Source organism: Pieris brassicae, chromosome 6 (assembly GCF_905147105.1).
Source record: "Pieris brassicae chromosome 6, ilPieBrab1.1, whole genome shotgun sequence".
Lineage (NCBI taxonomy): Eukaryota > Metazoa > Arthropoda > Insecta > Lepidoptera > Pieridae > Pieris > Pieris brassicae.
Genome location: NC_059670.1, coordinates 10,625,198 through 10,640,463, shown reverse-complemented (window position 1 = coordinate 10,640,463; position 15,266 = coordinate 10,625,198). Strand labels below are relative to the sequence as shown.

General features: G+C 32.8%; 2 protein-coding genes across 5 annotated transcripts in view; both read right to left on the bottom strand.

Annotated features, from left to right (window-relative positions):
- LOC123710777 overlaps positions 1-15,266 on the bottom strand; it is an 81,914-nt gene that overhangs the window by 18,046 nt on the left and 48,602 nt on the right. Inside the window, exon 10 of the mRNA XM_045662964.1 lies at positions 6,440-6,502. Coding sequence (XP_045518920.1) covers positions 6,486-6,502 — 17 coding nt within the window. The 3' untranslated portion in view covers positions 6,440-6,485. The remainder of the gene's footprint in view (positions 1-6,439; positions 6,503-15,266) is intronic.
- LOC123710778 (RNA-binding protein Musashi homolog Rbp6) overlaps positions 1-15,266 on the bottom strand; it is a 439,295-nt gene that overhangs the window by 388,159 nt on the left and 35,870 nt on the right. The gene's annotated exons all lie outside the window — the stretch shown is intronic.

The following is a 15,266-nucleotide window of genomic DNA, read 5'->3' as shown; positions in this document are numbered from 1 at the left end:
TAATTTAAATGTAAATACCGATTGTACCAAAGGATTTCTTCATAGCAAATTTCCATAGACAGAAGTAGGAAAACATAAATAAAAGTTTAGCTGAACCTAAAAGCGCCCCCTAAGCTTAACATCAAAAGACGAAATTATTACTTTGCAGTAAAAAAATATATCAAAACACCCCAATTATTGATATGATGCATAATTCAATCAAAATCTGTGGAGACATAGATGTTGGTCTTGGCCTCAGATATCTGTTTCGTAATTGTTGTTTAGACAAGTAGTTATGAGCCGTGTCTGCCTGACGAGTGCCATCAATTTTTAGGTCTAAGGGATACGGATTCCACACGATTTTACCTTTACATACTTTTACTTTGAAAAGTTGTGATTAGAACACATGAGCCTGCACTACTACGCCAACACAGCTCATCGCTTGAAATCGCAATAATAATTTCGAATACATGTAATTTATTTAAATGTAGTAATGTCAGAGTATAATGCCCATTTCGTAATTAGAACACACAGTTAGGATATACGTGACGAGAATGTCTCGTCTAATGGTCAATTAGTAAAACTATATCCTAACAGTAAACCCATTAAGCAATAGAATTATTTGTTTTAAAGGTAGTGAATTATCCATACGATATTTGAAGGCATAAAAAGTACAATTGGTGATAAAGCAAAACATGTGTATTTTTGAACGCGTAAATCTCACGGATTGGTTCGAATCAAGATTTTAATCTTGGATAGTTTATTTATCGATACTAATTAGAGAGAATTAATAAAATTTTGTACATTTCAAATATAAACAATTAATTAATAAGATAGTGAATGTAATTTGTAGTTTTCTATTTGTACGTTTATGAATATTTAAAATGACATCCGAAGAATATAACAACGCTTATCTGTAACATAGTTGCTAGTAATAAGCTAATAATTCGCTGGTAATACATGTTATGCTCATTCAGCTAATTAAGGCCAATAAAGCGAAAAAAATCATTTACCTAAGTGTCAAGCTACTACAAAGTACATACGCGTAATAAACTGGCGATTGACGAGTGGTATTAACTGGCGGAAATTGCTTCATTAAATGAAAGCGACAAAACCATCCATGTACATATTTCCCGGTTAATATTTGAAAATCAATAACCTTTGCATTTATAATTGACGAAAATAATATAAATTGTAAGTCTATTTGCATGGCGCGGTCATAATATTTTATTTACATTATCTTAGGGTGAGTACATCGTGAAGATCTATACGAACTATAGCTTATTTTAAGTGTGAAAAAATACATAGATTACAGTTTATTATTCTAGCTGCCCACTTCAAGAAAATAACGTTCTAATTCTTAAAGGCTAAGCACTCAAGAGCACTGGCATTGAGTCTCTGTGGGCGGCGGTAACACTTTACATCAGGTGAGCCTCCTGCCCGTTTGCCCCCTTTTATATAAAAATGATGATGAAAATCGATTTTTTTAAAGTAAGCTTAATAAAAAAATATTACAACTCGTTACATCAGTTTACATATTACAATCAAATTGCGTCAATTTAATAATAAATCATATTCCATCAGCCTAAATAAAGTTAACTTTTGCGTCAAAACCTGCTTACACGCATCGTTAGACAGCCGAAAGTCACAACACGTCAAGGAAAGAAAATATGACTTGGATGTTTATAAAACCGATTATATGACAGCGTAAACAAACAAAATCACCTCGTTCAAACTTGTTCTACGAATATAAGAAGAAAATAACACACTTAATATTTGTTTGAAAACACTTTGTACCCATAAGGGTTAAACTGTTTACTTCCTAAAGTTTCAATGAATTATACTTTATGTCAAATCGGCAGCTTTAGATTTTAAAGCATTATATTAGAACGTAATATTATTGTTCACATATCTTCGTGGTTGACATGTATACGCTTTATATCGGTTTTATCTTTTAAAATAAATGAACGTGAATTAATAAAAGGAACAAATGTTCCAATCATTAACATATTTTCGGCCCCAATCATTAACATATTTTCGGCCCCAATCAGCGACGCTTTCTCTGATGATGTGCTCATACAAACAAATTATTAATTTAAAATCAAATAAAAATTTATATGTATACACTGTATAGTTACATGTTAAGATCATAAATAACTACGGTAAATAATGAGAATTTCCATCGACAAAAATCACGGTAGTATATTTTCGTCCGAGTTGAATTGAATTAAATTCATAATGGCGTCCACGTGACATCAATCAACATCCAACGTTCGAAATTCAAACAATTTCAATGCTCCATTTCTTTTAATTTCCCAGATCACAGAGTTCATGGTAACTTTAAATAAGCCACCGTTATAACTAAATAGATATCGTCGTGTCCACGAAGCGTGAACCACTTGTTTGCACCTTGTATTTACTGTCCACTGTGTCTACATTACGCTTTCTTTGACGCCTCTTTACTTAGCACGTGTATGTGCGGAGCTGTAACAATCCATTGCTGACGTCTTGGATACTTGTCGTATATTCAAAGCTTTACAACTGTACCAAATTATTAAGACTGGCTGCATAATCACGAACATTCTGACTACGCAACGCGATAGTTTCGTCAAGTATAACGTCCATACAATGTTTATTTATTTATTAACACTTCGTTGTATACAGAAATATAATACAATTGACATAATTAAATGAGAATGAGGGCAACTCGCGGCCTCATGGCTTCCGAACGATCTCCTCCAGACAACCACTTTCAAAAAAGTATTAGATAGGGCAAGCGCAAGAAGTGGCAAAATACATAACACATTTTTTGTTAGAACGTTTGTGTATAGAGACATCAAGTATATTATAGAGACTATTAATGTTAGGTGTCAAATATGGAAAATCATATGGAAATCTATCTGGACAATATTAAAAAAGGACACATAAAAAGGAAAGAATGTTTATGTGTTCTATTAAAAAAAACAAAAAACTATCTAATCGCATTAATATACGATAGGAATTAGATGTTACGTACTGACCGTAGGAGTAAGTATACAATCCAATGGCTTAGTAATAGATAAAAAATACACAGAAATTTCCTCGTTTTTTTCTATTTAAAACCGTGTCGCCGTGTTATATGATAAATGTATGTATGACATGTGAGCTGTAGCATATGTTACTGTTATATAGAGATAAAAATACGCCACTAAATAACTGATACATTGCCAAGTAAATAAATAGCCTATATATGATTACTATACGGAATTAGATTCAGTTTGTTATGATTGTATTTAATATTAGTACACGATCTCCGATGGAGTGAAGACCTCCGCCAAATTTTACACTTGTCTCTTAGCTTCGGTTATTCCAAGCTTTTAATCATAGATCATTAATAAATAGTATTTATTTGAGTAACATAATACGGATTACATTAAGTTTATGCTATTAATATTAGTACACGCCTGTGAATGCCTGCCTGCGCAAGCTTTTTCATTTTTCCAATCTTTCGATCATAGAGTATATATTTATCAAAATAATAACTATTTGATTATTATAAAGCCCTTAACCATATACATGAAAAGATATTTAGGACTTCATTAAAAACATATACTTGAGACTTTATCGCAGAGCACTAGAGGCACGCTCGGCTTCTAAAACTCGAGATTAAATGTAGCTCAATGTACGGCAGAAAATAACAATATGCTCGTTCATTACAGGGGCTGTAACCTCGATCGCATTGCCAACACATGAAACTTTTAATCAGCACTTAGTGGTACCCCGCTGAGCGTATGAGCGCGGAAAAATTGGTCGACGCGGGGCGCTATTCTCAAAGCGCTTGTATTATTTCGAGTACATTAACTATGTGTAGTACAAAGACGCCCCATTTCTAGGTTGTAGTAATTTCTCAACTACTCGTTCGTTAGGCTTGGGGAAGATTTTTTTCTTAGAAATAGAAGTAATTATTACAGGCCCAGATATCTTAATATTCGTAATACTATGAATATTTTCCTGTTTAGTACTTTATTTACGGCGTTATTGCTAAGAAGCGATCTCTTTCAGGCAACCCTAGTAGTTGTAATCAGAGCGCGTGTACTTTATTGGGGCCTCTGAAAATCAGGCTGGGGCTTATAGATAAATCTGAGTAAATTTCCTTTTTTTAAAATCAAAATTTTATTTTTAAACGGTTTTTTCCAATAAGTATCTTTATCTTTATATAAAATAGGAAATAATTAACGCCTTTATCAAGCCTTCTATTCTCCCAAAACCAATAATTCCACTATAAAGCCTACATATCGAACAGTTTGAAGATAAGCCCCTAAACTGATTAGTGGCCAGGATCCCCGCCAACTGGCACATGAGCCGCGTGCGCTGGCCAAACTGTTCTGATCTGCCTCAATGAGACGGCTGTTCAATTAACTTCATTCATATCTTCGACTTTTATTTGTTTTTATCCGCCCAGTTACCGAAAAGATAGCTATAACACAAAATCTAATCTACCAAAAACAAGTGTGTTAAATTAATTTGTTTGTTTCGAAATTAACGATTCGTTGAGTGCCTGGAATTTGAGTTTCTCAAAAAAAACTCAAATCTATTATTATTAAAGTATTTTTAAGTTGATTTTAATTCGAAATCAGTTGTTAAACAAAGCTGCAATTATTATTTCATAATCTTCATTCCAAATTGCCAAACACAAAGCAACAAAATTAATTAATTTACAAAAGGTAAATGTAGTTTTATAACATCGTTTAAACTGAAACATATGTCTCTTTCCGTCAAATAGTTTTTACGCTATGATAAATAGAGAATGAGTCGCAAGAGAATCGAATATGAACCTGCACTAGGAACGATATGACATCGGAATCTTCATAAGCTTAATTCTTACAAGTGAAGGTCGTAAAAGAGTCGTTAACATTTTTCAGCGTACTAATTTTATTTGACTCGACTTGAATATATTATGCCCTATTACGTCCGCCCTCAGCAAGCGTTTAATGTCAACAATGAGTAATATTTTCCTTTTTAATTTGTTAAGGGTGAGTGAGATTCGGTAACTGGACGTAGCGAGAACTAAGCTCACAATCCATTTTTGACGTACATGACACCGAAAATCAAGACAATTTTCTTCTTCAAGCCAGTATCTTTCTGTCCTGTATCGGCTACATTAGCTTGCGTACACTATATATACAATATTACTATATGCTATATGACGTCTAAAGAAACAATAGGTGGTACATGGCAGAGTGGCACAGTGCAGAGAGGAATGTCAGGATTTGAAGCCGCTGCCAAAAGGGCACACAGATACCTAAAAGAAGATTGAAATAGAAACGTGTTTAAATGTAAAAGTATCTGAATTAAAACGCTACTATTATTATAACGTCTTACCAATCACTAAACGCCAAAACTGAACATTAAAATCAGTTAATTACATGATCGAAATCGGTCATACCAATATGTTTTTTTTTTTGGAACAGGAGCTGACCAGTGACTTTGCGTCCGTGCTCCTATTTCACCATGCCTCCTGCTGATAGAGGATCTTTGACAATCCGAGACAAATCTTTGTTTTTAATTTATTATATTATTATTTATTACTTAAGATGTCATGTGGAACATGGTGTAATGGTTGCAGCTCCTTACAAACATTGTGTAAAACAAAAGAACTTCGCGATTAAAAATAATGGCGGAGAGTTTATTGCCAGCTCTTCCCTTCCGTTCTACGCCCTTGATTTGAGAACTGGCTGTAAATGTAAAATTAGAAGCATTTTTTGACGTTCATAAGTGTACATTGGGATAAATGATTTTTGACTTTGAATAAAGTGATAACCGCTGCCCATAAACACCTACGACGCTACTGCCGAACTTTATGTTCGGAAATGTTACGCTCTTTCTCCTAAGTCCTGAGTCCCCTAAGTCATATTGATTTGATGGTTATATAAGTATTTAAACTATTATATAATAATCATATGTCGTCGAAGATAAGACTATGTCATATACACCTTTCTTCATGCAGGTGTGCCTCTGCTGAGACAACAATATAATACAAAAGAAGAAAGTGTTTCTTTCGTGATTGTGATCAGTTATATGATAATAAAAAAATTATAGCCCGTGTTGTATGTCAAGTTGTTTTAAATTTACACATTGGTGGCTGTATGGTACAAAATTAAAAGAATAAGAATGGCCAACCTGTTAAGAGGCTTATCAAAGATTGTTATTACATGTAATGTTTTGAATTACTATCAGATAATACTCCTTTGAATAAACTTTAATATTATAATTTGTTTAACACCTAAATAGCCCTGTTATTACGTGAATTAAGTTAATTAAAATAAGGTTTGTCTTAGAATATTTAAGCTAGACCAAGTAGACATTGGGAAGAAGTGACAACCTTTTCAATTACACATTAAGTCGCCAAGACAGAAAATTAACAACAACTTTAAAAGTACTTAAAGTTTAAGTAATTTCAGAAATGTCTTAGCGGACTTACGTTTCTTCCTCGTTCACGGAAACTGACTCATATACCATCTCGTGATTTATTGCATAATTCTACCTGAAACAAAGAAGAAAGTGTATTAGTGATGCTCCAAATACGTCCTTACTTCCAATAACGAATATATTATTGTATTCATATCATGACATCTTAATTCCTATAAAAGAACAGGCATGCGACATACAGATACATCAACCTATGTAACGGCGTAGTTTATAATAAAAAATAAATACGTTTTTATGTGGTAAATAGATTAATAAAACAATTGTAGAATAAATAATAATAATTTTGTCATTTATATTTTATAATTAAAATGGATCACAAGTTATCCTTGTAAACAAGATTAAATCCAAATTCAAACTTTGATCATGACATCAAAGAAATGTCATAATTTTTACGCTTCGCTTTGTCACGGTCGGCGGTCAATCCTAAATACTTCACAAACCATTCGCTGACCCGGTGGGAATTGGTAAACAGACGCAATATTAATTACATGGGTTTAATCAACGAACCGCCACCATGACATTACAGAAAGGCAGCTAAATTTCCGGAGCATTCGGCCGAAACAATCCAATAATAGCGCGTTTCGATCGTTCTAAGTTTAGCTCTGCAAGCGCTGCAACTTTAATTGACAATTTTTATATAGCCGCTGACCCAGTCTGACAACTCCAGACTTACGTATTTTGGGCTTCATATATTATGCCAGAACGAGGGCTGTCTTTCAAATCATCCTATTATATGAAATTCATTATTCAGAGGTCTAAATTACAAATGTACAATGAAAATTTTACTTTTGTGGTCTTGCTCTTTGTTGTGGATAACTTTGCGTATTTACGAATTAAAAATGATGTGGGAATACTTGTCTGCTTAGTTTTATAAAATATTGTTATATTTTTTTCTTTATCTAAAAGTTATAACGGTTCAATATCGAGCTTTTGAACTTAAAGGACAGTATGCTTATAAGAATGGGTCTGGAACTGGGTCCTATTATGTCTATAAGTGCCTAGGCACTTGTGTGATATTTTTTTATAGAATTGTAATTCTAATTTAACTATTAATTTAACTTGTGATTGTATTTACGCTGTAAAACACAAACATCGATCTATGTTAATAATGTAATTTTGAATATTATCCGTTCACCAGATAAGCCATAATACGATAGCCTAAAACGTAAATTGTTAGGATCAAAACGCTTGCCAAGAGGAACTAAAGTGGATATATGTCCCATATCTTACTTCCGTTTGTAACCCACCACAATGGCTCCTAAATAACACGCTAGTCTTAGGAAACATATTGAATACCACGCCACACGATAGGTCCGCGTTTGTGGCCTGAATCACAAATTTAACTGATAAAACTTTGAATAGCTTCCATTTCTCTTTCTGATTATACGTCGTAAATTTTGTTTGTATGATACAAAAGTAAGTCTAACATCACAGCATATTATGTAAATCAATTAAAAATAATAATCTACATATAAAATCAATATTTTAGGTAAAAATCTGTTTTATTTGTTGCTGCTTGCAAATGGAAATAGCATTCATAATAGTAAAGTTTATTTGCCGCTTTACAATATTGCATTTTACAGGTTTACGTGCTGCAGACATTGACCATATTTGTGAGAGGCTGGTGCCTACAATGGACTATAAAATCCTGTGTATTATGAATTGTTTTAATGAATAAAACGTGCAAGAATAACTCAAAGTATAGGCTTAGTCGCTATCTCTACTTTGCAGTCGCAAGCACGGTGCACCGAAGCAATTAACTTTACACACATTAAAATAGAACTGAAGGCTTTGAAGTTAAAATCTATTTATGAAATGTTGGAAATAAACGCAAAAATATACAACAGTACTAGTTTACAGGCTTTTAATCATGTTTTTAGTTTTTTATAGAGTAAACGGGCAGGCGGCTCATTTGATGATAAGTGATACCGCCGCCCACTGGATTGGACACTCAATGACAAAGAACTCGCGAGTGCGTTGCCGGCCTTTTAAGAATTGGTAAGTGAAATTGGTTCATACTTCAGTGCGCAGCTGGTTTCACTGGTGGTAGTGTGCGGCAAAATCGCTCAGTTACTACTATACTACACTAGTGGAATTTCGTAATCTGCCTGAACGTCCATAAATGTTCTACTTTCAAATCCCGGCCAATAGATTTTTGTTTTGAAGTGGGCAACTAACACTAGCTTATACGTTAAAGGTCGCCGTAAAACCGTCATGTTCAAACTTCAAAATCGACACGTGTCAGCCAAAGAAAGCTTATCACCTACTTGTCCTTTAATGTTTTGTTACTAAATAACAAAAAACGCAAAAAATGTATTTTATTGCATATGTCAATCAGAACAAGCAGAAAAAATATGATTGGTTCTGTAATGTCTTATAATTGACGAGCCGAGGAATTATAAAATGTCCGTAATCCAATCAGTACGTGGAAATAAAAAAAAAGAATCTCATTAAACTTATCAATACATAAGTCAACAGTGTGGCAACAACGGACCAGTGTTAAAATTTATATGAAAGAAATAATAAACGTTTGTTAAACAGTATTTGTTTGCGTTTAGGGTACACAATTCTGTTACAACTAAATAAAGAAGAAAAACAATGCTTGATAATGAAATCTTAATAATTTTAATCTTGATAATTATACGATTAAACGCAAAATTATTTACTTTTTTCAAATGTCTTAATTACCTGACTATTCCCGTATCACGTCTCCTAAAGTAACCTAAACCAAAGATGTATTTATTTGCATACTAGAAAATAATGAAGCTTAAAAAATACTACAAAAAAATTTTGATCAGTTTACACAATATTTATACAAATGAAACGTACCGCCTAAATTGCCTACAACCCATTGTGGTATCTGGCTTCCGAACAATAGTACACTTTCAATACGCAAGATATTTAAACTGGGAGAAAATGAAATATGCCTCTCAGACCTAAGAATATGCATAATTTTTCTCAGCTAAGGTTTAAAGGAGGCGGTACACTTGAGCGCCATGAAGTGGCTCTTTCGTTTGCGTAGCGTCTAAATTTATTTTAATTAATGTTTTACCAATGATAATTCTTTATTTAAATTATATTTATATACCAGACGTATTTTAAAATTTATATTTAAATATCACAGGTGTGATAAGTATACAAATCTGTTAGGTGTTTCGATGCCTCTATAAATGTATATTACATTGAACGACCAGATAAAATTTGACACAATTAGGCGCCACACACAGAGCTGACAAATTTTATGACTTTATATACCCTAATCAAATCAAAAAGCAATACTACTGCATAAAAATAATTGATAAAACTACAGCAGAATTATCATTATCAACTTGTTTCTCCTAATCATATCTAAGATATAAGGTATTTATTACACCATATTTGCTCTACCAAATCGTAATTTGATTTGGTGCGATAAACATTATATTCAGTAAAAAACGATAGTATAAGTAACAGCTTTTAAATAGTTAAGAAAGCGATTTAAGAACCTATCCGGGCATCAAACTCCAAAAAAGTTCATTAAATTTTTTTTTGCATTTTTTTTCTATCGAGCGAAGTTATTTAAATTATGTATCGATCTTTCAAATGGAAAAATATATGGTGAAGTTGAGTACTTTATGTATCCATTTGGAAGATCGATACACAATTTAAATAACTTCGCTCGATAGAAAAAAAATCCAAACATAGCCAATTTTTAACACATTAATTTCTTTTTATGACGAAAATGTATATGGAACATGATTTTTAAATTTACACAATATATTTTACCGCAATTACAGAAGAAAATGATAAAATTACATTAATTTAATGTTTTACATAACTAATTCTTATTACGGGCCGGCGCGCCTCAGCACTCCAGCTCTCCACTGCGCACAGCAGTCCACCCAGAGATACTGATACAGCAATTCATGCTGGGATAGGGCCTTAACATTAAAACTCCAATTCAATTAAATAAACACCTTAAGCCAATCCGATAATGTTGAAATTTACGAACCATTTGAAGTTAACTCAATAGTTTAGGACTTATTTATTTATATTTTTTTTATTTATTCAGATCTGGACAGGCGTTAGCCACAATCCCTAATGTTAACTTAGACGTGGCTTATTGGAGAGCACGCCCATCCAGGAGATGCCTATTGAACCACAGTTTAAATGAATCCATATTATATTGTCTAGGGAACACGGAAGAGGGCAAGGAGTTCCACTCTCTTGCTGTTTGTGACGAACCAAATCGTGCAGTGCAGCACCTGGGGATGTCAACAACGAAAGGGTGCTTCTAGATGAGCATTGTTTGAAAGGGGATGACATAATCAGATTGTGTTCCTTTCCAAATTCCATAGAGCATTCTCCGAACCGAACCGAACAGCGATGGCTAATACTCCAGTTGAGAGAGTTGTGATTCAACGACTGAATCGTTGTCTAGAATATCATTGTGTTTGCATATAACCTAGAAGGTAAGTAGTGTAACACTGTATCAGTTTAGTTTTAACTGCATTATGCGCCTAATCCTTTAGCATATTATAGGATTGATACCACTCAGCTGGTAGCTTTAAAATGACACCTACTGCTCTGGGTTTAAGGTCGTTATACAATGCACAAAGATTTCTTCAAGCGCTTATGCTACCAATAACACCAACGGGAAAATGAGGTCAATGTTCGTGAATGATAAACGCATAAGCGACGTTGATGGATGATTGAGGAGACAGTTTTCGCAAACAGTGCAGGTGGAAGTAAAAATCTAAGGCGATAGCGTACGTCAAAGCAAGACGTATATGCTTGACTTAGGATAATGTAAATATTTTAAGACAGAATTTGAATAAATATTTTCATTTCCGTCCTTTTCTGTAATACAAGTCAATGAATTCATATTAGCATTTTATTATAACGTGGTATTATGTTACTGTGGGTTCTTTATGACTCGAGGCTCGGTCTCACACCTGATACTTATATCTTCATAACTTTTTTTGATCTTCTTTCTGAAAAATAGTTTCATCTACAAGTCTCTAGTTGCTTTTTCCTCTCATCACGTATCCTTTTCAGATGACGTTTTGGCCATTTGCATTCATTCATTCATATCTTACTCCTTTAATCTATCTGATTTCTCCTTTATAACATGAATTTAAGACCGTATTATATAAAAATTCCTGAATCGATATAGCTCTTATTACCAACATAATCTTTATACTCTCTATTTACCATTTTCTTTCATTACGTATTCATTTCACTTAATCTTTGATTTCTCTTTAATCTAACTGATTTCTCCTCTTTTATATTATGAGTTAAAGGACATATTTCAAAAGTGGTTGCTAAATCAATGAAGCTTATGCTACCAACACAACCTTGATAAATGAATAACACAGGCCAATAATTTAAAGACGCAACCAAAACATAACCGTAATTCGAAAGGGTAATGTGAGGTGGTAAATATTCAGTGAACCGCGACAATGTATGAACGTCTTTCAACATTTTCCAATAATAATACATCTACATCATAACTATAACCCTAAACTCAATAATAAAATCGATTTGCCTGCGAGATAGACTTTATACTCGAGCAACCACAAAATATCTTTAGATGTCAATAAGACGACTATTGCAGAGATAATAAAATTTTGCGTTATTAATCATACACATAAACATAGTCGGAAATCTTCAATCGAAAAACAGATATAGGGTGTATGTCTTAATGTTTAATTCAGTATCGACATTTAAAATAATGTATCAATACTATGCAATATATCAAAAAATGATTAAGCAAATATATTGTTTTAAATTGTGTTAATTATGACTTTCATTATTTACGTTATTTTTTATTTGTTACTTAAAATTTGCAATTATTATAGTGTAAGCACTATCTTATCGTCTTGCTATTATGAAATATACGCTTTACTTTACTACGATTTATTTTTAACCTTGAATTATACCGATATCAGTTTAATCACGTGATTGTATCACGTGATATAGCAGACATTTCTGGCGAAATTTATAGTAAGAAATAGTAACGAATAATTAGCATGTATAATAAATTTTAATTTTACTTGGTATCATAAGTTTCACCTTCAGGCCTTGGGTGGCGACCTGTCACTCATATAGCTCACATTGCCATGATATGAAAGTTGATATAGACACATCTCTGGTAGACACAACTTGTAATCTGATGTTGGTCAGTAAGCGAAAAGATCTGTAGCACTCAAATGTATGTAATTCTAGGACAAAAATCCCTGTTTCTATTTTTCGTTTACTTTTATATTTCTTTATAAAATAAACATAAAACATGGAAAATCTAAAGGCTGCAATAGCTGTAGTAAGTAATGTGTTTCAGGCTGTCCTGTCGCACCTTATTAATAATAATAATAACTTCTTTATTTCAGATTTTTCAGATTCAGATTTAGTAATGTAGTGTCAAACCAATTTCAAATGCCTAAAGATATATTTAAAATAATATAGTGTCTCAATAGGCACATGAATTTATCTGTAATCATGAATACTGTATACGTAATATACGAAATAATAAAGTTAATTTCACGCTAATTACGTAAGAGTACCTCGGTGTTGTTAGAATAAGAACTTTTAATGAAGTTTAGAGTGTGAGCTTTATACATAAAATTAATTTTAATACAACAAAGGTTCGAACAGAGGGAAGAAGATTAAAAATTAATTTAAACGAAGTCGACAAACGAAATTCGATATTTGAATTTCAGAACAAACACTCACCGCAACGTAGTATTTTCGCAAACACGCCAGCATTGCCTACTTGAAAACGTTATCCTAAACAAACACACGTGTATATTGTACATTTATTATCTTAGAGGAAAGAAATCTAATCCCCTAATTTCACGCGCCACCTCAAAACGTTGAATCAGCTGAGTCCTGTAAATCGTGATCATTTTACTACTCAGCTCTGCGTAATTAATTTTATGAAGGTAAGAGAAAATACGCGTTCAAAATTTGTATGAATATTTTGCTTATTCTTCGGGTTAGCAACGCGTCCTGTGATAAGAGTTATATATAAAGTGAAAAGATATGTTAATCTAATTATAACCAATATATTTTTAATCTACAGTACAACGACAAGGCAGAAGTCTAAGGCACTTGCTAATTAAATTTATTTTGAGTAAAGAGTCAACGCATGCTTTCTGTAAAATAAGGGAAACGCTGAGACTGTTTTAGTAATTTAAAATCAAAATTAGATTTACTCCGCGTCAATTTTTAACGTATTAAACGGCAAAAATGCTTGGAATCGCATTACGTTAGATTGTGGTTAAATTGAAACGGGAAGATATTTGACACCTAACATTAATAGTCTCTATAATAAACGTGATTTGTCTATACAGAAAACGATATTTGTTATGTATTTTGTCACTTCTTGTGCCTAGGGCAGGCATCTAATACTTTTTCTGACAGTGATTGACTGGAAGAGATCGCTTGAAAGCCATAAGGCCGACAGTGGCCCTCATTCCCATTGAACTATGTCAATTGTATTATATTTCTGTATGCAATAATAAATAAATAAAGAAAAATATAATTAAATATTTAAGCGAAATATTTAAAGTCATTTATAAAAGTCACAAAAGCCTTATCAGGATGATTCGTCAATCAGTCGAGTGCTGAAGGATCAAACAAATGATGATATTGATGAAGACTCGTTCGATATAGGGAAACTATAAACCGAAAGTAACTGAGAACGGTAAAGGATAGCTTTATCTGGAAATATACCCAGATATCTCTGGCGAGACTCTGTGTATAGCAAGGCGACTAGAAGCAGTGCAGATCAAAGATGGCGTTCTCTTGAAAAACAAGACTTTGAGTCAAATAATACTTATGCGGTTCCATCGATATCATTTCTATGTTCGTATTCAGCCTTCTATATTCATAATAATTGTGTCGACCATCACATGCGTTAACCACAAAGTAACGAAGGTATGCAGTTATATTATACACTAAATACTAAATTGAAAGTTTTAAAATATTGAACAACATGGGATATTAATAACCACTAAAATCGTTACGAGCTTCAACTCCAGGTTTATTGCTAGCCGAGACTAAATCAACGACCTAAGCATATCTAAAAGCTTTTATTTTAAGCTTTTGTGAATTTATACAAATTTACGACAGTGGCATGAATTTCTCATAAATTTTTGCGTTCCAAAACAATTTGGCATATTGCAAAACTAGGAATTATTCTTGCCTGCTTCTGTATATTAAATATTTGTCATATTTTATACTAGATGAGCCCAATTTATTATTATTTAATGTGTATGGTATTTTATATGATTTATAAAAAAATATTTTCAAATTTCTAAATCATTTTCTAACACATTTTAAGTTAATTCTAACGGAAACAGAAAGATAAATGTGCTGTCCAAAATGCAAAACTAATTATTGTGTACTATGATGATTTTTTCTGACTCGCGTGACGACGAATTTCCTGCCAAACAAAAACTCCACATCTTCATTTGTTCACGTGATCGGGCGTGCTATTACGAAACATTAGTGGGAGATAATCGTAAAATACTGCGTTCTAGTCGCTGTCCACTGAGAAAATAATATGATTAAATATTTGGCTATTTGAACAGGTTACTTTGTAAAACTAATATCCAATAAATTATTAATATGCTTTTTCGTGGTAGCAACACTATATATATATATTGAATATCTGTTACTTAATAATATATCTACTGCAATATGCATAGCTCAGTATTAAAAAAAGTTACCGAGAAGTCATCTCTTCACACTCCTTGCTTGACAGGACATGTCAAAAACAAGTAAGCATGCCACCGGACATCAATCAATTTGGGTCGTTTTTATTTTTAGATTTTCCG